Source organism: Scomber japonicus, chromosome 24, assembly GCF_027409825.1.
Source record: "Scomber japonicus isolate fScoJap1 chromosome 24, fScoJap1.pri, whole genome shotgun sequence".
Classification (NCBI taxonomy): domain Eukaryota; kingdom Metazoa; phylum Chordata; class Actinopteri; order Scombriformes; family Scombridae; genus Scomber; species Scomber japonicus.
Genome location: NC_070601.1, coordinates 13,682,189 through 13,709,149, shown reverse-complemented (window position 1 = coordinate 13,709,149; position 26,961 = coordinate 13,682,189). Strand labels below are relative to the sequence as shown.

The 26,961-nt window shown below is 38.7% G+C and overlaps 2 protein-coding genes across 2 annotated transcripts; one reads left to right on the top strand and one right to left on the bottom strand.

Annotated features, from left to right (window-relative positions):
• gpr137c (G protein-coupled receptor 137c) lies at positions 1-12,548 on the top strand. The gene is made up of 8 exons (XM_053314304.1): positions 1-654; positions 6,004-6,053; positions 6,191-6,298; positions 6,471-6,609; positions 7,604-7,753; positions 8,705-8,830; positions 8,933-9,057; positions 9,755-12,548. The coding sequence occupies exons 1-8, from the start codon at positions 277-279 to the stop codon at positions 10,035-10,037; spliced, it is 1,359 nt and encodes a 452-aa protein (XP_053170279.1). The 5' UTR covers positions 1-276; the 3' UTR covers positions 10,038-12,548.
• Positions 12,549-14,768: 2,220 nt separating this feature from the next.
• acp2 (acid phosphatase 2, lysosomal) lies at positions 14,769-23,390 on the bottom strand. Its single transcript, XM_053314311.1, has 13 exons — positions 23,252-23,390; positions 20,493-20,588; positions 19,298-19,384; positions 18,941-19,001; positions 18,749-18,840; positions 18,559-18,657; positions 18,365-18,454; positions 17,200-17,283; positions 17,045-17,093; positions 16,092-16,180; positions 15,885-15,991; positions 15,501-15,676; positions 14,769-15,362 (listed from the first exon to the last, which is right to left on the bottom strand). The coding sequence occupies exons 1-13, from the start codon at positions 23,339-23,341 to the stop codon at positions 15,217-15,219; spliced, it is 1,266 nt and encodes a 421-aa protein (XP_053170286.1). The 5' UTR covers positions 23,342-23,390; the 3' UTR covers positions 14,769-15,216.
• Positions 23,391-26,961: the final 3,571 nt, after the last annotated feature.

The window sequence follows — 26,961 nt, the reverse complement described above, 5'->3', positions numbered from 1 at the left end:
GGGACCTCTCTCTTGTTATTTTTAACCTTGCGCCTCTTTTAAAAACTACACCCCTATTTTTCCCTCATCGTACTATCAGATTTGAACCCCCGCGCAGTTTCATTATGCCACTTCTCTTCAGTATAAACTGCTTTTATCGCAATTTTCCCCTGGAATACCCTCGTCTTTTTGTCATCCATGGTGAATTGAACCCAGGTCTGACCCAGTTTTAGTCTGTGTGTGTCTGTTTTTTCCCTCCCCAGCATCCCATGTGTTAGTGCGAGCCTTCCAGTGGAGATGTTTTCGGCAGGAGAGGAGGAGGTTAATTCCCATTTGTTTACCTCACTGAAGGAGTCCCCAGAAGCTGCAATTTCCCCAACACTGGAGCTCAGTCTGACAACCATCTACACCGTCCTCTACTCTTTCCTGTTTGTTTTCGTCTACCTGCAGCTTTGGCTCATTTTGCACTACGGACACAAGCGCTTCAGCTACCAGAGTGTGTTTTTGTTCCTGTGTTTGCTGTGGGCAGCGCTGAGGACGACCCTCTTCTCTTTTTACTTTAAAAATGTGGTGCAGGCCAACCAGCTGCAGCCTCTGGCCTACTGGCTGCTCTACTGCTGCCCCGTCTGCCTGCAGTTCTTCACCCTATGTCTGCTCAACCTCTACTTCACACAGGTAAGGACCCCCTCTGTGTGTCTGTGTGTGTCTGTCTGTGTGTGTGTGTGTGTGTGTGTGTCAGAGAAAGAAAGAGAGAAGGAGATTATGTGTGTGTGTGTTTGTGACCTGATTTCATAAAAGAGCTGACACTGCAATCTTCTGCCCATTGTGATTATTTGATTTTACATTAAAAACACATTTGAACTCTCTTACAAGAAGACTGCATTGTGAATCTACTCTATTCAGTTCTATATTGCTTGTAATTCAAGGCCCTCCTTTGTGACTGTGGGTCAAATCACTCAGAGGATGCTCACCAAAGTCCACTTAAAAAAGCATCAATTTTAACACCAATGAATCATTATCATATGGCTGTAAACAAACATCAAGTGTCATTAATGCAAAGACTACAGCTCCCATGAGGCTTCAGCTGCGCCTCTGTGGCTTAGAGACGAATATGTTGGGATAGAATTTGAGCTGAAACAATCAGCTGGTAAATTGATTAGTTGATCAACTAAAAAAAACATAAATCTTACGGCAAATATGGCAAATATTTGATGGTTACAGCTTCTCCTAGGAAACTGAGTCTCTTTGTGTTTTTGACTGTTCATCAGCAAAAAAAGAAAAGGTGAAGACGTCATTCAGTGCTCTTGGAAACCGGGTTGGACATTTTTCACTCCTTCCTGCTGATGAATCCATTCACTGAGAGAATAATCAGCAAATGAATCGATTATACTCTCTTAAAAGATCCTTTTTATTCTCTCCTGTGACATTTAAGCTGCTGCCAGAGATACAGAAATGAAACAGATTTGAGCATCTTTTAGGAACAATGCAACATAGCTGATATTAGTTAGTTGCAGCCCTATATTAAGTTCAAAATTGCATAATGTGTAGCTCTAGGACTATTAATCACTCAAAAAATGAATGAAAATCCAAATATTCCCCAGTTCCAACCTGTCAATCATAAGATTCAGATATGCTGCTTTTATTTGTCTTATGTGATAATTACACCTAAAATTTTGGGGAGTTTGAACAACTGAGCAATTAAATGAGGCCTCTGTGGAGATTTAAGGAGCAAATAATCCATGTAGAAAATAACCATCCGATAATCAATAATCAGTTAAAGGGATGAAGCTGCTGTGTTGAACCCTGTGCAGTCTGTGTCATATAAGACATGCAGTTAAGTGAAGAAACATTAAACCAGAGTTTTTGCTTGCTCAGCTTTTGTAACGCTCTGCAAAATGTATTCGTGGGCAACGTTTCTTCCTCCTCAAAACGGGGAAATGTGGCAACTGTGGTCACCGCCGCCTACATGTTCCATGGCAGAGTGGGTCGACTGACTGACTGACTGACTGACTTCAAGGCACGCTCTGCAAATGGACTCAGCTCATGTCCAGCTGTGAGATACGTCGAGATCTCCCACTAAAAAAAAGCTGATCTGTCCTCTTCAATAAGTGGACCAGCTAATGTCTCCATCAGCAACATGTTATCAGAAAAACGGAGTGTGAATATAGAAAGCTCGTCTAACCGGCTGTGTGGAGATTAGGTAACGAAGCCAATGGTGTCATATGACTGCTGAATAAACGTTGAACTCCGTCAGCTGATCCGAGGCCAATCAAAATATATAAGCAAGCCTCTCTTTACGTTTTGTGTCATTACAATTCATTACAGATCTTCTTCCCTATATCTGCTAAAGCTGTCATTCCAGGTTTATAAATATGCACCTCCATCTATGTCAGGAATACTCCGTGTCTGGCCAGCTCAGTGAACAAACTTTTCCTGCTTGTGGTTTTTGACGTCTGGTTCAGGTCAGACCTGGGGAATATATCAGATTAATATTTTCTCCCACAGTAGGAAACCAAGCAAGCCGAAAGCGACTGTGACCCCTCTGGTGAACAGTGCGTTACAATGTCAGCGCATGAGTGGTCCAACAGCATGCTTTTACAGACTCAGTGATACTATTAAAGTTAGCTATTCAAAGACCCCCCCCCTTTTGTGCTTTCTGTGTAAGTAACAGGGGCCACAAATGCATTTAAAAGTCCATGTGAAGGCATATGAGGCTTCAGCAGTGTGAGTTAGTCAGATCAAGAGTACATCCGTCACATTTACAGTCTTTTTAGCCTCAAATTCCCTCTTTGTGTTTCCCTGTTGAGCTGTGGTGGAAGTATAGTAATAAAAAGAGGGACTTTGGTACTAAAAAAGCTGCAAGATTGAGGGATATCTACATCATTTGACTCATTTGGAGCTTCATATTAGCTTCAGATCAACTTTTAAAGGACTGGGGATGTATTATTATGGCATAAAAACATAATTTGAACGTTCATTTGGGCTCCTGACTGTTGTTTTTTTAAAAAGACAGACTTGAGAAGCTGTGAAACCTCCGTGACACGCGCTGCTGCTCCTACTGCTGCTCCTGCTGCCATCTCACACAGTCACACATGTGTGGAAATACTTTGGTTTGTGATGAGTCAGGCATGAGTGGTGACCTGTGATTTACTTCCCTTTATTACATTTCAGCTGTTGTGTCGCGACAGAAAACAATTGTGACATTTGGTGAGACAAAAACACTGTGTCACATGTATCACTGCTCTGAAGTCCATAGAAAAAAGAAAATGATTTTATGAAGATTTTCAAAAGATTTTTTTTTTACGGTGCGCACACACACACACATACATAAAGTATATAATCCAGCAGTGCTCTGTTGGCGGGTTGCTTCATTTCTAGGTTATAAATTACCACTTTCTGACCTACATTCTCACACAAGAGGCTGAGTGTTCATGTATGCATGCGTTTGTGTGTGTGTGTGTGTGTGTGTGTGTGTGTGTGTGTGTGTGTGTGTGTGTGTGTGTGTGTGTGTGTGTGTGTGTGTTTAAACTCAATGTTGACAATGTTGTGCAATTTTCAAGACCATTGAGGTCACTGCATTGGGTCATTGGTCATATAATATTAAAGATGAATCATTGTCATCCTTAATCTGAATACTTAAAGAGTCTAAAGGACAGAAGTGATCAGATACTGTCCCTGTCTTCATATCTGTTTTAGTGTCTTTATTGGCTGAATATCCAAAATTTTGGTCAATATTTTTCAAAATAAAATTCCAGGAAATGAGTGATCTGGATCAGTGGAGGCCAGCGTCCCAGCTTGTGTACACTTAAACAGGACTCGTGCGTAGTTGGGTTGTTTTTTGAGGTCACTGCTGATAACATTTTGGCATGTATGTATTTTTTTTGTTTGCTCAGTCATTGCCATTTGTTCAATCATTCATTTTTTCAAGAGGAATGGATACACAGTGTTTTTACTACTGCGTCTTTGGTTTGAGATGAGATTTTCTTTCCTTGATCTAATTGGCTGAAGCTCCTCATTATAACTTCCACTTCTTCAATTCAGTGCTCAAAAGTGTGTTGGTGTTGATTGTTGGTTGATAATCAATGGTGAATGTTTTTTCACTATTTTCTGACATTTCTTACACACAACAATTAATTAAAAAATAGAATCAATAGTGAAAATAGTAATTAGATGCAGCCCTACATACATTTATGCTACAGTACACAAACCAAAAGTCTTAAATGCATCACTCGCTGTACGTCTGAGGGTTTTTTCCTTAGCAGCCATTGAGCAGGATAGTTTGAGTCATCATTGTTGTAGACACGTTATTCATAGAAAGAAGCAAAAAAGCTATTTATTTATAAAAAATGTGAATGTCTCATATATGGAAACTGTGACACATCAGTTAGTTGCTTTTTTCAATTGTTTGCCATTTTTATTGTGACTGGACTATAGCCTGTCACAATCATCATCGACTTATCGTACAATAACGTAATTATGGACATCCTCATCTATATATATATATAGCCTATCGATATATTGATTATCGTATGATACATGGACATGACCATGATCTTTTTTTTTACCTCAATATTGCCACACTTCACATTAGCAGCTAAGAGGCTATTCATGTCACATTGGCTAAGCTAGTAGTGTCCTCCATTCCTCACTGTGTACCTCCTGAGTGGAGACTGCAGAAGAATTAAAGGTTAATAACTCTGTCCCCAACCATAATGACACTCTCCAATCCCCCCGTCCCCCCTTACATTATTATACTATTATATTATCATTATATCAGTGGTATAAAATGATCTTCAAATGACAATAATATCGTTTATCGCGATAATTTCTGAGACAATATATCGTCCAATAAAAGTAGATATTGTGACAGGCCGAACTGGATTCACTAGATCTGCTCTTTAAAAGACATGGAGGGAATGGAGGGAGAGGCGACATCTGTCAAAGAGCCATTGGTTCTTTTTTTGTTGACCATTTACATGTAGCCAAACATTTAGGTTTAGACTGTATTTGCATAAAGCAGTTATGTTTAAAGTTACCTCATTGTTGCCATCGTTACATCACCAAAATAGAGTTAGAAAGGGTTTAGACTCTATTTGTAGAGTAATAAAAGCAATCCTATAAGATAATAATTATATACTATTATGCTTTCGAGCTTCCTGCAGAAGTGTTTTAAAAGTCACATTCTCTCTATCTGCAGCTATAACTACTTTATTAAGGCCAGTTAGTTTTAATATCATTATGAAGTCATAATTAATGTATGGCAGTCATCATAATTACACAGTAATAATATATAATATATAATTTCTTCAGGAAAGGCCTGTACATGAAATAAAATGACATTACCATGATCAAATGTTTTATCCATATTGCATCAACACACACAGTATCTAGGCTAAAAGTGTGCTATTAACACATCATTCCAGCCTAGATTGTGAATTAGCCGTAACACCATGACCATTTTAAAGACTCACCTGTACATGCTGCAGTCAGTTGATGAGTCAGTTGGATGTTGAGTTGTTGAGTGGTTCGGTCCTTTTTCTTCAGTACTACTGCTGAAATAAGTTGACTGTTGCTGGTTTAACTGTCAGTCAAACACGCCGGCCCACCGCCTCACAGGCCCCGAGGCTAAAAGATGCCAGAGGTCTTTAATGTTCTTCCTTTAAGTAATAAAATCTAATTAACAGCTCATTTATTTCAAATACCCTCTTGACATAGATTTAAAGGCTAAAAGGGACAACTTTAGTCTGGTCAATTAGACTTCAACTGGCTAAACAGTTTTAAATGCATAACGTGTGTACTGACACTTGTTTTTCCTGTATTGTGTGTTTGTGTGTGTGTGTGTGTGTGTGTGTGTGTGTGTGTGTCTATCAATTTCACACACAAAAAAAAAACCTCCACCCCCCTTTGCGCTCTTCTTCATTCTATTTGATCTCTTTTACTCATCATACTCGAATACCCTGCTGTGATGATGTGATGATGAAATGTATTATTAAAACAGGCTGTTTTGTCTTTTTTTTTTTTTAGGTGATGTTTAAAGCTAAAGCCAAGTATTCTCCAGAGCTCACCAAATACAAGTAAGTCTGAACTGTTGGTATCTTTCCCAGATGTTTTTCAGCTTCTATAACACACATTTTAATTAGCTTTTAGACAGTATATGAATACATTTATATATATTTTTATCTTCTACCATCCTCTATCTCTCTCTTTCCAGGGTTCCTCTGCGTTTGTTCTTCTTCTGTCTCAGTATATTTTTCCTGGTGGTGAATTTAACATGTGCGTTGTTGGTGCAAGCAGCTCTGGAGCGCTCTGAATCCCCAAGGTAAACCAAACACCATCATTACTGCTTGCATAACACATGTACACACACACACACACACACACACACACACACACACACACACACACACACACACACAGTCAAAACCAGCACAATTTTAATTGAGTGTGTACTTAATTATCTCACGATAAGTTAATAACCTTTGTGTCTCCAGCGATGGGGAGATCAGACATGCAGTCCTGGCCCGGGTGCTGATCAATGACAGCCTGTTTGTCCTGTGTGCCATCTCTCTGGCCGTGTGCATCTTCAAGATTGCCAAGATGTCCTCGGCCAACGTTTACCTTGAATCAAAGGTAGGGGAAAAAAACCATAAACGCATCATTTTGCTGTTTCAGACTGTATTTTATAATCAGGCGATGTCCTCACACAGCTGTTTTGCATTGAGACAAATTGAAACACTGCAATCGTATTAAAACCATATTGATATTCCTCAAAATAAGGTGTTAAAAAATATATAATTTTCATATCTGGACATATATGAAAACTTAGATATTGAATGGTGAGGTTTTCTCATATGAGCCAGGTAGATGTAATGTAACAGCTTATAAATGAGATGTGAAGCAGCTTGGTGGAAACATGATAAATAAAATTATTTATGGGTAAATTTGTATGCAAGACTGGTCCTCGCATTTCAAAACACATTAGTAATATTAGTGGAACTTCCTCTGAAATATGCCAGACACTAGATACATACCACATGTGCAAAACCATCATATGAGTATCTGTCTAAAAATGTCCAGCATCTTATTAAAAATGCTCACATTCCACACATGATTTTTGTGAATCTTGCAGTTTTTTTAAAGCACAGAAGCACTTTTCATCTCAGTCATTCCTGTTAACCTCAACTCACTCTGACCTTGCTCGTAAAGCGTGGATAATTTAAAAAACGATACTCATAAAGATAACCTTTCATCGCTGTCATTTTCAAAGACGTAAGCACTAAATGGTAGCGCATGATTCGCACTATTATCTACACATGTACAGATGTCCTGTCCCTCAAAACTCAATTTCTGTGCCTACAGTGTGCAGTTTTGGTCATGGAGAGGTCCTCTGTTATATTGCCCAGTCACATCTGTTGGCTCTTATCTGATTTTCAATTACAGGCCTGTAGCCGACTGATATATGAGCGCAAGCATAAACACAATAACTCCTTCTTTCTCTGTCTCTCTCTCTCTGTCTCTCTCTCTCTCTCTCTCTCTCTCTCTCTCTCTCTCTCTCTCTCTCTCTCTCTCTCTCTCTCTCTCTCTCTCTCTCTCTCTCTCTCTCTCCCTCCATCTCTCTTTCTAGGGTACGTCAGTGTGCCAAGCTACAGCTATAGGAACTGTGGTGATTCTCCTCTATACCTCCAGAGCTTGTTATAACCTAGTGGTGGTGGCACTGTCACCACAGGACAGATCCAGTCCCTTCAACTATGGCTGGTACAGTGTGTCTGATCAGGTAATACATGGAAAATAAGCTTTTTTATATGTTTTGGTCCAAGTTAGTGTTTATGTGTGTTTGTGTGTGTGGACAATCCATCTGAGGAGCTTTAGGAAAGCAATGCTTAGTGGGGTAAAGGGCTTTGTTTGGCTATAAATAACCCTGTGTGTGCGCGTGTGTATGTGTGGGTGCATGTGTGTGTGTGTGTGTGTGTGTGTGTGTGTGTGTCTGTTTGTCTGTGTGTCCTGACCTACATCAGAGCTCCAGCCTTGAGACGGACAGTCCATTTTAAGGGGTTTCATTGTGTGTGTGTGTGTGTGTGTGTGTGTGTGTGTGTGTGTGTGTGGGTCACGTCTAACACATACACACAAACGCACACGCCGACGCACATCTGCTGTGTGTATGTGTGTGGGCATTATCTGACATTACAAATGATCCTTTTAATCTGTCTGTATACCAGCTGTCAGTCCAACATCTCAGCATTATTCTACCCCCTTCTTGTGTGTGTGTCTTTCTTTGTGTATGTGTATGTGTGTATGTATTGTGCGTTCCAAGCATTTTACACCTATTTATATTAGTTTTACATCACAGTAAGAAGTATCAAACCTCCCTAGACTGACATTAGTATAGTCACAGATGTTGGATAACTAATAACTCAGTGAAGAAAAAGCTGATTGTTAGAGAGTTAAAGGAACAGTTGCTTATTTGCTTTTTTGCCAAGAGTTAGACAAAAAGATTGATACCTCTCTTACTCTCAGCAAAAAGACAAATAGCCCCCTCCCAAACGGTACTGTTTCTGTAAATATCTGTCCACAATGTGAAATCTATGCACTCAAAAGATGAAAAGACATGTGTATGATGTCTAATATTTTCTGTTTGTTCTTTTGCTTAGTGTGTTTAACATTCAGGCTGTGAATATAAATGAAAAGAGTGTTTTCAAAAGTAAATCATATTGTGTTTGTGTTGCAGGCTGACGTGCAGGAGATCAGCGGTGAAGCCTACATCGTGTTCGGGATCATTTTGTTCTTCTGGGAGCTACTGCCAACCAGCTTAGTGGTGGTTTTCTTCAGAGTCCAGAGACCCAACCAAAACCTGGTAAAATAGCATGATAAAAAAAAGTACAAATGCCAGCTGTGATATGTCGGACAGAGCTTTGAACCTTCTTAAATGACGCTTTAATATCTGGATATGTCTCAGGCTCCAGGAGGGATGATCAACAGCCACAGTTTCAGCTCCAGAGCGTATTTCTTTGATAACCCTCGACGGTACGATAGTGATGACGACCTGTCTAGAAGCATTAACAATAGGGCTGATCGAGCCAGGTGGGCACACACACACACACACACACACACACACACACACACACACACACACACACACACAAACACGGACACGCACTAATATTCTCTTAGTATCTGTTTTTCAGTATCAGCAACAAATCTATGGGCAAAAATATTTGTCACTAGAAACTGAATTTCAAAAATGACTTTGATCCATTTGCAGTACAGTAATAACAGTAGCCCACTCAGGCCAAGTTATTACCATGGAAACAGATCAGATGCAAAACTCAAATAAAGCAATTTTGTGTATCGGTGAACTGAAATTTAATTGTGAGGAATGAATGTGAAAGTGTACAGTCAGGATCACATACAATTTTAGAGCAAATGAATTCAATTTCATATTACATTAATTTTCTACTTTATTGGAATTCAGTTCCAAACTAACAAATTTAATCATGCTGTTCAGATTCAGTTTTTTAATGCAATTATTCAAGTTAAACAATACAAATTCAAATAATGTGACTGAAATTCAATTATTCAAGTTGAGAATTTCTAATTAAAATATAATTGATTCAAATTGAGTTTCTAGTGACATATTTCTGTCCATACAAATCAGTTGAAATGAATCTCAATTTGTGGTGCAAAATCAATAGTAAATTACTTTTTGATTGATTTTCCACTCTCTATCTGTTTTGCTTGTCCTCTTCAACACCTCTTCTCAATCCTCCTTATCTCTCAGTCTCCTTTCCCCGACCCCCCAGTTGGGTACGTCGAGCTGGTACGGCTCCATCCAGCGCAACGGGACCCTGACGGCAGGTGTGGCGCCGGCCCAGCAGCCGCCGTCTTCCACAGCCCCCCTCCTGTTCGCCTACGGGAACGTCCACAACCACCATCACCACCACCACAACTACTACTCCACCCCGCAGAACAACCACCACCATCATCATCACAGTAACTACTATTCCACGCCACAGAATTATTACTGTGGGTCACAAACATACTTCTGCACACCGCAGAACTGAGCGCGTTTCCACCGCGTAAGATTGACTGATAACTTCCCGCGTTTTTCGTCACCATCTTGCTTCCCCAGCAACATCAGAGCAGATGCTTTTGAGTGATATATGGAAGACCAAGTTGGGCGTAAAAATTGGGTTCAGCAAATTATTCTGGTAGGAAGTGGTGGCATCAGCTACTGTGCCATGACTTTTTGAGGACATCAGGGTTTAAATGGCCGGTACGGACCATGATGGACACTGCAGGACCAGAGTTTTAGAACCTATGTGGTTGATTAACCTATAAGACCAGATGTTTTGGTCAGATTGCCATTTGTGAGGCTGGAATCATCAGGGACCAGATAATCATTGTTCTCATCCTCCTTTCTCCCTTTCCTTCATAATTTGCTTCAGATTTGTGTCCTTCAATGTAAAGAACCCTTCTGTTCTGTTATATTCACTCAGCATTGGTCAAACTGTGAAAAAAAATGGCTCGAAAATGGCGAGTGTTTTTATTAGCTGGAAAAGAACAGTAGAGGGTGCTGGCTAGCTGGCTTGGTCCACCATAAAAAAAGGCTTTTATGACGATGAAAACCAAATGATATGCCTCCTTTGAGGGCATTTCATAGTGTGTTTTCATGTTAGGTTCGGTTACTGATGACAGGAGTTAGCTGTTGCTAATTTGCCATTAGCTTTTGGAGCAGTGAGAGCTAGCTTACACTCAATCCTAACAGCAAGCTTCAACTAATCATTTTAACCAAGTAATGTCTCAGAAGTTAGTGTGAAAACATTCTGTTTGTAACAGTTATTGTTTATTTTGGTGCCACACAGGTGCTGTTAGCAAGTTAGCAAGACTATTTTTGTAAAGCTAATACAGTCCTACTTTACTCACATTGATTTTTGTACAGTTTGACTTATTTTTGCAATGTTCATAACTGACTTAAAGGTTCATTTTATTTCAGTGTTCGCATATATCAGCCATGTAAATTGCTTAGCCCCCAAAATATATGTGAAATGTATGTAGCTGCCGTAAAGGTGTAACTGTCAATCTCAGTAAGCTAACATAAGTTTAGTCAATAAACATGCATTCAAATGAAACCATTCATAGAACACAATTTCAACAGTAACATACTTCAATGACAAATCTGTGAGTAAATTTTGGAGGTTTTTCAAGCAAAAATGGCCAAAAAGCACTGGTTGTGGCTTCTTAAATCTGACTATGTTTTGGTTTTCAAACTGATTTATGACAGTCAAGTGAATAAATATGTGTTTTGGACTGTAATAAGTAATAATATGTAACCAACATTGAACGTTGGAAGTCAGGAGTAGGCTTGTCTGTTAACTGGGTGAAAGGAAACATATTTGACCAAAAACTCTTCATGTAATCTGATCCTTTGTTAGCTGTGAGGCAGCAGTTTTGCACTTAGAAGTTCACCTTCAGAGAAAAAGGCTATTTTTTTTAGCCTGAATGTAGGATCTCCTACCTTGTTTTACATGTTTCCTCTGTAATCCTCTGTTTTATATATGTTACTATTTATCCTTTGAGAAAGGAAATATCAATGTGCCATCACATGACGTCATATCTAATAGTTTCATTCCATATGGAAAAAAATTTTGCACAAGAAGTGTGTGTCGACTGATGTGTGTGTTTATAATTGTGTCTCCAAGTTAATCAATTTCTAATCCAAGTGTGACGTTTTGACTCAGTATGTGTGTGTGTGATCTAGTATGATAGAACGCTTTTATACTTTTTTTAATTTTCATTTTACATTGATTTTTACTGTCTAACAGATTTTATAGTTTATTTTTTTTCACTTTCTTTCTCTTTCACCATCATAAACTATCTTTTTTTCTGCATCTCATGACAGACTACAGTCTGTAAGCAATATTTCACTTTGAGGGAACATTTTCATAGATGACCACGCTCTCAGACAACAATCAGTGTATCTGTTCAAACCGAGATTGTCTGGACTGATAGAAAAAAAAGAAGCTGCCTGTGTGTTAGAAAAACTTCAGCTATCATTAAACTCAATCTGTAAATGACCATGTAAACTTCTGACCTCATACAAGAAAACAAAAAAGGCACATTGCAGCAAAAAGTAACTGGTAACCATATACAAGCAGGGACTGGGAAGCCTGGTTGTGTTTCTTTGAAGACAGGTAAAATCATGTACCGCTGCTTATGCTCTTTAGATCCCATTAAGAAGTCACACAGGCCACATTTAAACACAATGTAGTCAAGTTCTCATTGTTGGATCCAGCTGTTTCACCTATCTCAGAAAAATGAACATCTGCAGTGCATGCTTCTGCATCAGAGTGCAACAACTTCAGTGTCATATCTTTTTTTTTTTCTCCAAGGTGATATTTATGTAAAAGTGTTGATCTATCTGCTCTAAGACAATGATAATTGTTTTATGTTCTGATTGTTTTATCCGTGGCCATACTGAATGTAACCTATTGTGCGAAAGATCACTAAAGATGTATGCAAGAAAAGCACTACCGTGTTTAAATAAAGGCCTACTGCACTGTTTTTAAAACTAAAGCAAACCAGAGTCTCTCAATAATTTAAGCTGGATATTTGATACCATTCTTTTAATAAATTCAGTAAATTGATGTCTACAGTATGCATTTGTTATGTTTTGCAATATTTAAGTCAAACCTTGATATTGGCTTACACATAATAGAACTATCCCAGTCTCTTCCACACAGTGAAGCATACAGCTTATTACTTTAACCCTGGTGTTGGATCAATACTTGATATCAGTTTTGGGACTGAAAATGTTGGATAAATACATCTCTTCCCTAGTGGTCACAAATTGCTGCATCACAACAGATGTTATCATTTGGCTCAGGTGTTCCACAAAAAAGGGAGACACCATTTCATCATTAACAAGACATTTATTTAACCAAATTAAAGGATGTAACTAAATGATTTAAGCATGAGGTGTGGGATCAGTGGTGTATGTGTGCATGAAAGCAAAATAAGCTGTATAACTAAAACCAAGAAAAACAAGGTGAAGGGAGAAAAACGACAGCTGCAACCAGAGAGAGAAGCTGCTGTATCAGCTGGGAACACTGGGTGCCAGGTGTTCCCAGTTGGACTAACAAGCCACCTGTTAGAGCAGAGCAGGTGAGTATACAGCAAAGCAAAGACAACAGGGGCACTGTAAAGAAGCTATAGATATTCATCTATAAAACCCTTACATTTAAAATAGTTCACTGTCCTGATGTACAGTATCAAAAAAATAAATAAAAAATAAAAAAATCAACCAGCAGATGTGGACCGAGCACAGAGTCCTTATTGTGTTTGCTGCCGTGGGTCTGACCGACTTTGACTTTCCCACCAATTTCTCGCCGCGGGTCATGTGGCCGAAATTTACCAGTTAACAAGTTTATGAGGAACATTTGATAAGTCAAGACGACAGCTGGCCCAAGCTCGCCCGCTTGCAAGACATGACCGAGTTTGGCTGCTGTTCTCTGAGATGTACACATATTTTCGAGAGCTAATTAATGAAATCACTGCACAGAAACATACAGTGTCACTTGTTTTGAGACACTAATTTGAAGCAAGGGGAAGTATTTCTAGTATTTAGAAGCATGATTTTTTTTTTTTTTTTTTACTGAAGATTGATAAATGTACAAACTGAAAATGTGCATTTAAATTAAGCATGTTAAGCTTAAACACATATACATAGAGATGCCATTCTTTGTCCATATTATCTACAAACAATATTCACAATAATAGATCATTTTATTCTTCCAAAACAACATATACAAACAATTTCTCAAATCTGATCATTTCGTTCAGCATGAAAGAAAAGACATGACAATTTTGAGTGGGGCCACACAACATAGACACACATGTTTATAACGGTGTTGAAGGGTTAGGGTTAGGGTTTCCAGCAAATATCACTTCTTGGGGTTGTTTCTTCTGCACATCAGTATTCTCTTATTGCAATATTAGAAATATGAGATTCATATTCGTCTGAATCAGGCAGCAGATGTTGTGGTTAAAAAGTGAGTGTTATTAAAACTGTAAGTTTAGGTTTACAGTTTTGTTTTTTTCATGATAACACTCAAATAGAAACTATAAAGCAGCTGTTCTGCATTTAAAAAGATACTTGGTTCAAGACAAACATTTAAAAAAATGCAAAGATTTTCAGTTTTCCAGCTATTTACAATGAAAACTTAATTACTAAAATTATATCTACCTGTAAGCACTTGAATTGTGTGTCGGGCTTGGCTAAGCCACAATTAAGCTGGTGTTTTAGTGTCTTTAAAGGAAAGCTGAAGGTGGATGTTTGCTACACCACCCTGCTGCTGCTGCTGTAGAACATGTAATCCTACCAGAAAAGCATTTTAAGCCTGACATTAGAGCAAAAAAACTAACTAAATAAAAGCATCCTGTTATTACAAATATTTAAGGCATCATGGTCATTAGGCCTCTGAGTAAACACACACACACCCTAACATGCAGAATGCAAATTCATGAGTATGTCTGTGCACATAAACATTAACACATGGACATACACATGAATTTGCAATTGCACACACACATTCAAGTTAAAAGTAATCTTGCTTGTTAAAAAATGATCTGAAGAAACAGATCAGTTGTGGACAAATGCTGGACTTTGAGTTGAAATAACTTACGAAATAACCGACTACATCTTAATTAGGTCGTCAATTTAGGTCTTTTGTCATAGCTTCAAGTGTCATTTGGATAACGGTTACTTTGATTTATCAGATATTAGCATTGAAATTACTTTTCTGCAGCTGTTTCAGTCCCAAAATATACAGTTTAAAAAAATACAGAGTGGACAATGAAGTTGAAATCATTAACTTCAGACCACGTCTGCACGTGCTTTAGATGTCAAAAACTGTTAAAAAGACAAAACATGTCTTCCCTGCTGTGTTTTCTTGATGTAGAAATCAGTCCTGGTCTCGCATCCATGACTAATTAGTTAGTTAATCGTGATCGTAAACCAGTTTTTAAAATCGTCACTTAAATTGAAGAGTTTCATTCTTCCCTCAAAAATAGTCATTTTGGACCCACTATGGATGGAATCTCACATAAAAAATATCATTTTGGGTCCTGAGCCAGAGCTGATGAAGTCATCAAGAAGCGTCTCAGAGTTCAGAGTTCATCATCGTCGCTGCTGTCCCATGACATGAGGCTTGTACCTCTGCGAGGGAGGAGCTTGTGCTTCTGTCAGGACTCCTCACCCACCTCCCGGTTGATCACGTGGTGGTAACCCCGACTACTCACTGGCTCCTTCTGCCAGCAAATGACGCCAAGGAGGAGGGCAATGAGGAAGATGAGCAGACAGCCGGACACCGCTAAACTGATAATGACTTCTAAACGTGGAAATAAAAGAATAGGATGAATGTGGATAGGAGGAGAAGAAGGAGGAATGAAGAAAATGAAATTAACATGGGCAAAATGAATCTGCTTATTTGAATGAGCTTGAGTTTTCTTGTGTTAATATATCTCACCTTTATCTCTCCCTTCAGATGGCAGCTGACACTCTTTGTCCCTGTCGTCTGAAATCGAGAGCTTTGTAATTTTCACAAAGTCCTCCAGGGGGCAGTCGAGGGCGCAGCCTGGTAACTGCAGCTGGTAGGCGTCTGCTTTGCTGTTGTTCCGGTAGAACATGGACACAGAGGCGGAACTGGACGGACACAAACACAGAAACGTGTGTAAGGTGTCACTTTTATAGTCTCTATGCAAATACAGTCTCATCCATTTAAATTCCACTCAGCATATATTTGCCTTTCTTTCTGGTACCTCAACATCAAATGGAGTTTGTTTGTAATAGTATTATAGTTAAGTGAGTGTCTACAGTTTATTCTGTGTGTGTGTGTGTGTGTGTATTTTACCCGTTGTCATCTTTGTACAGCTCAAATATCTGACAGGAGGCGTATGGTGGCTGTCTTCCATTGAACACATTCAAGCTGGCCTGAAGAGCAGCTACAGTGGTGTCATGCTGTTGAACACACACAAACGCACGTCAAATCAAAGTACAATAGAACCTACAATTACTACTTTTACTATTCTTACAGTGACAGTACTATTAACTATCTCACCGCTGACAGCATCATGAATTTCAGTTGCTTTTTTGACTCTGCGTCAGCCATCGTGGAAAGATTCTTCACTATTTCACCCAGCAGCATACCTGAAAGACATAGCCATACTTATTTTCCTCGTTCATTCTAAATACAGGCTGGTGATGTTATATATTTTTCTTCCTGTCAACAAATCCCAACAAAAAGCCTTCATCAGCCTTTAAAGCTCAAGGTATCTTATCCAAAAACTGTTAAAACACATCATTAAGACACACTGTTGCACTAGGTGGTATGTTCCTATATCACCATGAACACACACACTGTAGCTGATTTTGACTCAATCCCACACACACTGTCCTTCTGGTAGAAATACCCAATAGACCACAAAATGTGTATTAATCCGCCACTGAAAATAGTCCCCACTAAATGCACTACTTCCTCACATTTGAGAAGCAGTTACTAAAAAAACTACAAGGATCAGCTGGTTTAGGAAATTACTCAGTTTTCTTTAAAAAAGTTTTAAAGCTAGTTGGAACCAGTGAGGTTGGGGCACGTGACACACACACACTTTAGGGAAGTTGAAAAATCCCGAGATGAACTAACACATTGTCAGTTTTGCTGTTATCATGGCTACAGTGACCTGACAAAAGCACTAAGCAGCTGCTATACTGGTACTAATTAATGTGTCACCTTTGTGTAGCATGTCGGTTAATAATTAACATTCTCAAACGTCCATATACCCACAACAAGGTGTGTTTATGAGTACACTATCAGGTCCATCCACAGTGTAGGCGCTAATCCACACACACTTCATATCAATGTGTAACCATTTGTACTTTCCCCAAACTCCTGTACTGTCTATATACAAAATATAAAGCATATTGCTACACTAAGATCCTAAAGTAGACTATTGTACAAATATGATACCTAGTTCAAATGAAACCAGGAACATTTGAGTCTATTTTAACACATACCTCCCTGCAGCCGGCTCTTGTCCTGTTGTTTGTAGACCCCAAACATGACCTGTGTGGAAAATTTGACATTAAATAATATCATAACATAACAACAATACATTTTCTGTCCAAAGATTCCCAAAAATGACACAGCAATAAATGATGACTGCTTTTACCCGGAATCCAAAGTCTTTGAGTATTCTGAGTTTCTCCATAAGTTCAGGGGTGACCCAATCCGGAGCTGACATGTTGTGACGGGACTGAACACAGACACACACAAACACACACACATCATAAGACTTAAAATTCACAAGCATGTTTTAATTAAGCAGTAATTAAGCTGACTGCTGTCTTCTTGTTGTTTGGCAGCAGTCCTGCAACCATCTCTCACATTGTTGCCAAGTCATTTTGCGGTTGCTCTCAGTGACCCTGCTGACCCCCGTTTCATATTTAGCTCATACTTTATCTTGCTTCATTTGTGTGTGTATTTCACTCACGATAATGTCCCGTAAAACACCCTAAATGTAAAGTATTGATGCTGCAACGCACACATAAACCTTTTCAAGATAAAGCAAGAACAAAATACAGAGATGTGAAAGTGACTCAAACTATTTCCTATAATTACTGTGTTCCTGTCAACTGGTGAAACCTATATTTGCACAGTTTCACCCTGCAGACGTGTACACAAAACACTTGAATAAACTTCACAGTTGAAATTCAAAACTCTATGGACTATTTAGAGAAATGTTTTATTACTCTTAAATCTTTAAAGTTATCTTGAATAACAGAGTTTTAATATTTGAAATAGTTGTTACTCCTCAAATTAGATTATGTTTTTATTACTTTTAAAACTTTATTATTATTATCATTAATTATTTTATGATGTGTATTTTGCTGCCTCGTGATGCTCAAGGATTTTTGTTTTCATTCCAACCATGTAGATACATGAAAGAACAACATGCTGTACTCATGTCACATGATTGTAGTAAAATAATAATAATAAAATAAACAACATCTACACAATTGGCATAATGAATCAATTTATATGAAAGTTTAAGTAAAATATGCATTGTGTACTTATGATGCAAGTACATTTCATGCATTGTAATGTTCAAATGACTCTTATTATGCTACTGTTGCATCTGCTTTTCAACATTCATCTAAAAAGGGGGAATTACACCTGGTCTATTTCCTGCCTTTATCACTTTTTCAAGGTTGGACTTTCACACAGTACACGTGACACAAATGTTATTAACAAACCACACATAAACAGACTATGTCTATACTGGGTAATAGCTGGTTTCACTTCTTGTTTCTCTCAGTGCATGCGTTCATTCTCACCTCACAGAAGAGAGTGTCATACACGCTCCACACTGACTCCACGTTCGTCTTATTCAATCCCGTTTTATTCCTCACCAGATCTATGATGTCCTGAGGAGAAGAACATGCTACTTAACTACTTCATAATGCTTTAATTAGAATCATTTAGTGGTTGATTTCTACTGTACGCTCTCAGAGAAAAGCAGAGGCGTTACCTTGTATGTCTTGGTGACATTCAGAAACTCTTCTGTGTGTTCAGTTTCATTCATCAGCTGTTTGTAGCGAGGACAGTCTCCCAAAGGAAACGAGAGAAGCTGAAAAAAAAAACAAAAAAAAAAACACAGGAAGTTCAGATGAAGTGCATTGAATCACTTAGAGCGAGGAGCACAGTGAATGTTAACTTACCCTCTCTTCACTCTGAGGGACTGTGTGTACAGGTATTGGCTGCCACGGCAAGTTTGGATTAAAGACCTGCCGACCACTGGGGGGGTAGAGACCTAGATGACGGCGGGAGATGGAATATACACACTGTTAAGGTGAGGAGGAACGCTAGAGAGAGAGATGATGGGGGGGAAGATTTAGAGGAGTGTTTCAGACCTGCGAGGTTGGCCTCAGCGCTCATCAGGGTGCGATCGTAGTCCGTACTGCGAACTGAGATCTGATGGCGAGGGAGTGAAGGATTGAATTCATTAAAAAAAAAAAACTATCATTAAATCCTATAACAGGAAGTATTAAATGTGTTTAGTGGAGAGTTTTAGGAGAAGAGCTAAGATCAGACTCAGGTAATTTGTCAAACTTCCATCGTGTTCCAGGAATTCCAGCACCAGTGGGAATCTTGTATTAACACCAGTATGGCAAGAGCGCCCTCCCCCCCCCCCCCCAATATTAATATGAATCATCGTCTGTCTGCGAGGTGTCATGTGATCTGAAAGCGGAGAAGGAGAATCCATGTACCTCGTGTCTGTCATAGGATTCGTTGAGAAATCCTTTGTATCTGTTTCTCAGAAACTGTCCGAGGTCAAAGTGCTGCCTCATCCCCTCCTGAAAACACACACACACACACACACACACACACACACAGGCAAATTGACATTACTCTGCTGATGAGGTCATTGGGTACAGCTAACCTTTGAACAGAAGTATAACAGCACAACAAAAACAAAATAGCATGTTGCAATTAAGTTTCTTCCCTAATATCACAACAGCAATTCATCTGTAATTCTGCACTTCCCTGATATAACTCTCATATTTGTTAACTTTATCCCCAGGTATGATCATTTCAAAACATTATTTTATGTTGCATTAACTAGCATTCTATGTATTGTGTCTCAAACATATCCACTGAAGTTAGAATGCTAACCAGCTAACCAGCTAACCCCCGGCCCCTTCCTGTCTCATAATACCACTTTGTACCTCGAGGTGACAGTGAGTTATCATGGTGACCAGTGTGCCCTCAGTAAAACATGAGATTTACAGCAAGCCAGGTTCTTTCTGGTGATATGATGCCCTTTATTTGTTTGAAGCAGGTAGTTCAATCTCACATATTGAACCTTCTAAACCCTTAATTTCAATTACTGTATGTATTTCAGATTTTGACAATTTTGCTACAGTGTGGTATTTCTATAAGATTCTGTAAGTTAGTATCTCTTTACTGAGTCAAATACAATGTCCTCCAAATGAATGTCAATTTATTAAAAATGATTAGATTTCTAAATTGCATAAAATCTAAAAACTTTGCATTAGTCAGATTAGGTTTGTAAAGCAAAATCCTTCAGAACAGTTTATTTCCTTCCACATGACTGCTAAAGGTCACATTATAATATATAATATAACTGCAGTCAAGTAGTAGTAGTAGTTGTAAAAGTGTTTTACAAATTACAATAAAAAAGGCATACATAAAAGGACAAATGATACAATGTTAAACTTCAATTTTTTTTAATCTGTTGTAATTCTAATTAATTTGTATATTTCAGGAAATACTAAAGAACATAGTGAAGTATCAATGGAGTTTTATTTCATCACTTGTATGAATTTAAGTGATATGGGGTTAGAGTTAGGGTTAGGTGCAGTTACTAACTGTGAGTACATAAACTTTGCAGTGTATGTGCAGTTGGTTGAATATTTAAACATTAAGAAATCTTCATTATACCTGCGATAGCTGCCCGAAGCCTTGTGGCCAGTCGTTCTCCTGGTATGGGTCAGTCGGATAAGCTTTGACGGGCGATCTGTCACCATGTCGAAACAGCTGTGGGGAAGAGAGAGGACAGATATCAGCTAACGCCCCAACCAATGCCGGACACGCCCTTTCTGATACTGTGTGCAGCATGTTTCAGTTACACACACAGGTAAAACAAGTGCACACTAAAGACATTTACACAACAGCTCATCCTTCAGCTTTTATTCAGTGACACAAAGGAGAGTGTTTCTGTGTAACATTTGTGTGAAACCCTTTGCCCTAGTTTTATCTGTGTCAGTTACAAAATCCAGTCAGCAGACACTCAGGATCTTTGCAAGTGTTTGTCAGACACTTCTATGTCAATTCACAAGCCGTCATGAACATTCCAAACATGTCGGCCCTTTAAAATAATGAAAAACAGCGTGTCATGGAGGGCAAGTATACTGTAAAAGCATGTTTTCAGGAACCGTGTCGACGAACTGGAGCCTCATACTTGAAACTGCTGCGTTGGTACTAAATAAGGAAGTCCAAACCCTAACATTGGTGATTGAAAGCAGTATCTGTACCACATCAACTGGGCACTGTTACTAGATGGCAACTCATCAATTGCCTATTCAAGCAGAATGGTTTCAACTTTCAGTCCTCTAACCACTACAGAGAAGTCTGGGTTTCGGGTTTCCTGGTGTTGAGAGCAACCATGCATGCATGACTGAGCTATTCAAAATAGCTGAAAAAAAAGTGTGCAACTCTATTTAAGGGAGGATTATCCTTTTTAAAACGCCTAATCTTATCTGCCCCACGATTCATGAATGGCTGTCTTTCAGGAAACTGCTTTCTAAGAAAAGAACAAGTCCAATTAGAACACAAAACCTTGCTCTTGTTCAATACAGCTGCAACAACAGTCAAGAAAACAGCTTTCATATGAATAGAAAACAGTGTTGAACATCTCAAGTTGATAGATGATCAGCTGCAACATTGTACCACCTGACCTGCCCTTAACGCCTCATATATTACCATGGCGACATGTGAGATGCTTGCTGTCATGGCTTTAACAAGGTAAAACATGACTGTGGCTGCGATATTTCAATTCTCACGTCCCCGATAAATCCATGTCTGTAAGGCTTAGGAAGGAAAAGCAGAGTGCAAGGAAGTGAAGCAAAATATCCTTAAACCAGAGCGGATTTACATAAGTATGAGATTATAATAAACATGAGAATATCCCACATTAACATTTTGATTTTAAACATGTCATATTTAATGTTAATACTGTGTCTCAAAGCATTTTTAGTGACTTCTTAGTGACTTCTTCTTAGTGACAGGGACATGACCTGGAGTGAACTCAGAGCTGCAGAAAGAATGCATCTGCTTTTAGGGATTCTTTATATTCAATATTTACAGACTACATAATTAAAGTGGGACAATGAGACAAACTCATTCCTGTCAATTTTCACCCTAAAGCAAAAAGTCAGAGAATACGAATATTATCACGCCACAAGAAGGAAGGCAAACATAATGAATGCCATGTTAATAATGATGCGCTCTGAGCACTGAGATTGAGCCTGAAGCATGACATTTGCTTCCTCCTCCAGTCTGATCTCTGCTTGCTCGTTTCCCATTTGCATAACTGTATTTGCTGTAATTATCTGGCTCTGCTGTCGGTGGATAAAGCTCATTTGTGCCCTGGCAAGACAATGACTTCTGTATCCTTGACTACACCGGCGCTGCGCTCTCCTGCCTGATGCATGAGGCCAGCTGGGATTCCTGGTGAGCTGCGAGCAGGTCCACTGGGCAGGGCAGGGCAAGTGCTGCATCTGCAAATACTTGAGCAAGAGTGCGTTTCGAAATATATGGATTATATGTTTTTTGCTTGTTCGTACCAGAAAACTCAAGAAGAGACAACAAAAAGACATCAGTCATGACCCACATCATTATCAAGTTGAGCAGCAAAGCCTCAGATGTTAGATATGAGCCAGAGAATATATACTTTGGCAAAATACTCATTAAGCTTGGCTTCCTCATCCTTCTTCAAAGTGAGGTTTGGTGTTTTGTTATTACAGCTGACAAGTCACCTGACAGGATGACTTAATTACAGTGAGGTAAAACAGAAGTGGTGGTTGTTTGTTCTAGCCTGTTTCACCAGATTACTGATAATCTAGTGAAACAGGCAGGTCAGACAGGTAGGGCTGGCACATATTTGTGAGGAATAACGTTTTCCTGAGAGCTCACAAGACTTCAGGTGATTTATTTCCTGTGTCAGCTTGAGTTCCTGTAATGTTATTCATGGGAAAGCTGTCTTCTTGTCGTTTTGTAATGTCTTACACAACTGCATTCAAAACTAGAACGTTCGTTTTAAATTAAATTATATTAATTGTAAGTAGAACTCTGCTATTTTTTCAAGAAACCTACTTTTGAAGCGGCTCAGAAAGGAAAGCATTCATTACCAGCGAGCGGTGGAAACTAAACACAAAAATATGCCTCTTAAAATAATAAGTGTGTGTTAGTGGTTGATAAACATGCCGAATACACTAAAACAACCCCAGTCATTCAAACAGACTAAATTCATTATTAGGTAGATATTAATATTTACAGATAAACAATGACAACATAAAACTTGCTGTATTTTGACTAGAGTTTCGTTCGCGTCTCTCCAAACCCACATATAAGTGAATGGCTGCGGAGCTCAACGCATCTTCCACCGTGTGAAGTTATACTACAGGTTTAAAAATACTCACCACAGTCACATAGACTAGTTTTCTTTCTGCTGCAGCTTTTCCACAGACAGACAGCACCGTCAAAAGAAGGAGCACCGTACCGGAGACCATGGTTCCGTCTGCCTCGGTCTTAATGATTTCCTCGGTCTCCTAACCTGCTTCTGTCTCTTCTTTGTCGTCTTATTAAATGCATTTCCTGCATACTAGTTGGTTTTCGGCTCATTGCTGCCCCCCGCAGGTCGGGATTAGATTGCAGCCCAATTCAATGCTTTGTTTTTGAGGCTTTCAGGAACAATATTGCCAAAGTATTGAAGTAGGCTACAATTTGAACAGTACATATTAAAACTAAAATTATTACAGAATTAAGATTGATACATATTAACTGTATTGTTACATACAGTATCCTATGGCTGGTGGAACTTAAGTCACTTTAATGGATACACACCAGATTTAAAACCAGTCTGATATGTTGCCGTCCCAGTGCAAAGAGAGGCTCCTTCAAAAAACAAACAATCCCCACCATAATTGCACAGCTCAAAAAACACCTAAGATTAAGCCACCATGATGAAGACACACTAATTCCTAGTGGCCACAGACAATAGGCGGGGTTGTCTTTTCCCACTGTGCCATCTAATATCATTATCCATGATGACTGTTTCCACAGAAATAAGAAATAAATGAGGATGGCATTGCTAGAGCTGTCAGGGTTCATTTTCCTCAAGTAAAATGAAGACTTTTAATAGTTTGAATTAATTAAATTGAAATGTAACTCTTAAATTAACTTCAATAAACAGACTTAATGGAGAATCCTGGCTTTTTTCTCCCACTGTGTTTTTGTAAGATTGTGACTGTTGTGAAATTAATGTCATGGGTTGCTGACTCTCAGAACTGTTGTAGGCCATATTCATATCTGGAAATAAGTTTGATGTAAATCAAATATCCTCTTCAGACATGGGATATGGAAAATTGACATTCATGTCTGGCAGGAAAGGAAAAGAATTATGATAGGTTATGCATGGTACTATCTCATAAGTTTGGCCAAGTATTCTGATTTTGCATCTCATAATTTTAACTTAGTGTGTTAAAAGGTTTGAGTTGAGTATTTTGATTCTTATCATGGCTAACTTTTAATGCATTTTCCAACCTATTCTGGGGACAAAATACATGAAAATATCTGCCAAAACACATAAATCTATATATTGGGCTTGCAGTTTTTCTCCTTATCCACTAGATGTCAGTGCTGTGATGGTCAACAAGGTTCACCCAGATATCTGTTTGGTCTCTTGTCCGCTGCTGATTATCAGTCAATTTAATCCATCCAGCCATTGTAGTGTAAGTATAAATGTGTAGCTACTTTTTTCAGAGGAGAAAAAACAACAAAAACATAGCAGACATGTATTCAGTTACCATATAGCATATGAGACTCTTTTCACATTTTATAGAAAAAAGTGAACTCCAATATTGCAGTAGTTTGTACATATTGAACTAAAATGGCCCTCAAGTCCTCATGTGAACCTAAGAAAACGTGTGTGTGTGTGTGTGTGTGTGTGTGTGTGTGTGTGTGTGTGTGTGTATGTATGTGTGTTTGTGCATGTAGGTATTTACCATTTACCAGACCTTTCATCTATATCTGGCTTACGTATACCGCAAAGCGCTGAGTCATAATCATGCTTGTCTTAAGTGAACAACAATCATAGAGGTGTTAAAAGTGAAAGCTGAATGTGTGAAAGGCTTGCAGTGTGAAAGGGCCTTTCTGTGCTTCAGAGCATCAAACATTTGATTTTGAGCTGACCCTTCTCGCATGACCCTCTGGTACGCTGATCTGTATTTGTTGACAGAGTGAAAAGCAGCTTTGTTGTGTGTGGGAATCTGGCAACCTGGAAGCACTAAGCCTGGAAGACTTTATACTCCAGCCACTGATCCTAAGAAACGTTGCGAACCCCACACCACCAGTTAAGGTCACCAGCAAAGATCCCAGTGGGAATCTGACCTCCTTCTTCCCCATGATCACCACTATTCAATTGCACTATGATTACATTGTAAAAACTTAATTTCCTGTGCTCTTGTAATTGTTTTTTCCAAACAAACAGATTGAGTAAACCCTAAGGGAACATAGTTTCCACAAGTGTTTTGGTGCTCTTTCCTCTCTGCCAATGTCTCCTTACCAACACTTTTGTTTTTAACTCTGTCTCTTGACATCGTTGCAAAGGAGGGAATCCTCAGTGATTCTCAAAGCTTAAATAAAGGTTTGAATGAATTAATGAACTTTAACTTTAACTCTTTAACGCCTTCCAGCTTGGATATTGCCATAAATTCAAGATTAGGGACTGAATATCTTTTATTTTATGCATTTTTATTTATGAAATGTGGCCTCTGATTGTCCCATGTGTGTGGCTACATACAATTTGTATATGAAGGAGAAGCAGAAAGTGTTCACCTGCTAAATGCAGGATATTGTATTGTCAGTGCTGCTGCAGCCATTATTAGATAGATAGATAGATAGATAGATAGATAGATCCACACCTAAGACAGCCACATGTAACATCACATAGAATCCATCTCTATCGATCAATGGACAAAATTAAAAACTAAAATTATATTAAAAATCCCAAAAAGTTGTACTAATAAAACAAATATATGTGTATATATGTAATAAATAATAAGAAAATACTTTTTTAATACCATTATCATTACTACTTTTCCACTGCTGTCATACTGTTATTGTAAAGTTGGGGGACTTACAATAGAGATATTTGAAAAGAATGGCAATTGAAGCTAAATTGCCTTAGCTTTTCAGCCTCTAGTATGGGTTGAGCTCATAAAATGGAACACATAATGGAACTCATTAGACTTCCTCTGTTTACTAAATGCCCTCTTTCAAACACAACATCTCTAAAGCACAAGCTGAGATAACCATGATGACTCAATCAAGGTTATTTTTTAAGTTTTGAAAGTGTCCTGCAGAGCCATAGAAGACATTATCCATCAGTTTTTACAGGCTGAGTAGCACTGAACCTTTTTTTCTCTAAGTTTGTGTTGTTTTTGGTTTGTTATCACCTGGTTCCTCACTTAATCCTATATGGGGTGACCTGTGGGTGACAGAGTGTCTGCTGCTTGTGTTTTTGTACCCATACATTGATCTGTTGTCACTGGCATGTCGATACTTGAACGCTGCTGCTAGATTGAGTTCTTATTTATGTGGACTGGGTAGGCTGTAGAACTGAATTGTCCATCTGTGATAAATAAAGTTGCCTGGATCTGAATCTAAACTGAACTCCATGTGTAAAATCAGTGGAATGTCCATATAATGCCACTACCTGCCATTCCATATTGCTATTTCAACCACCTCTACTACTGGCACTGTACCAGATGTAGGAGAAGTAATTGTTTTGCAAGTCTCAAGTGACTAGTCAAGAACAAGTCATACATCTTAAAGTCCTAAAGAAGTTCTAATGTTTCACAAAATGTAATGACATTTCAGAGTACAGCACATCAACAGCAGTGTGTTGCTTCTCTGCTTTTAAAGTATGCCAGTCAAGGGATTTTTTTTTTTCTTGGTACTACGGCTCAAACTCAAGCCGCTCCAGAGAATCATCTGGAAAGACGACAAAGCGAGAGATTTTCTGGGAATACGAGTACAAGCGCCTATCCTCAGAACTATTCACAGTGGGGTAGTAGAATGTGGCAGCGGCGCACAGTTGAAAATTAACCAGTGGTGGAAAGAATCCCAA

Coding starts and splice junctions, on each gene's coding strand:
- gpr137c (XM_053314304.1), top strand. CDS start 277: ATGTTTTCGGCAGGAGAGGAGGAGGTTAATTCCCATTTGTTTACCTCA. Junction 655..6,003: donor TCAACCTCTACTTCACACAG/GTAAGGACCCCC, acceptor TTTTTTTTTTAG/GTGATGTTTAAAGCTAAAGC. Junction 6,054..6,190: donor CCAGAGCTCACCAAATACAA/GTAAGTCTGAAC, acceptor CTCTCTTTCCAG/GGTTCCTCTGCGTTTGTTCT.
- acp2 (XM_053314311.1), bottom strand. CDS start 23,341: ATGGTCTCCGGTACGGTGCTCCTTCTTTTGACGGTGCTGTCTGTCTGT. Junction 17,094..17,199: donor TCAAAGACTTTGGATTCCGG/GTAAAAGCAGTC, acceptor TTTTCCACACAG/GTCATGTTTGGGGTCTACAA. Junction 15,677..15,884: donor CTGTACAAAGATGACAACGG/GTAAAATACACA, acceptor GTGTCCGTCCAG/TTCCGCCTCTGTGTCCATGT.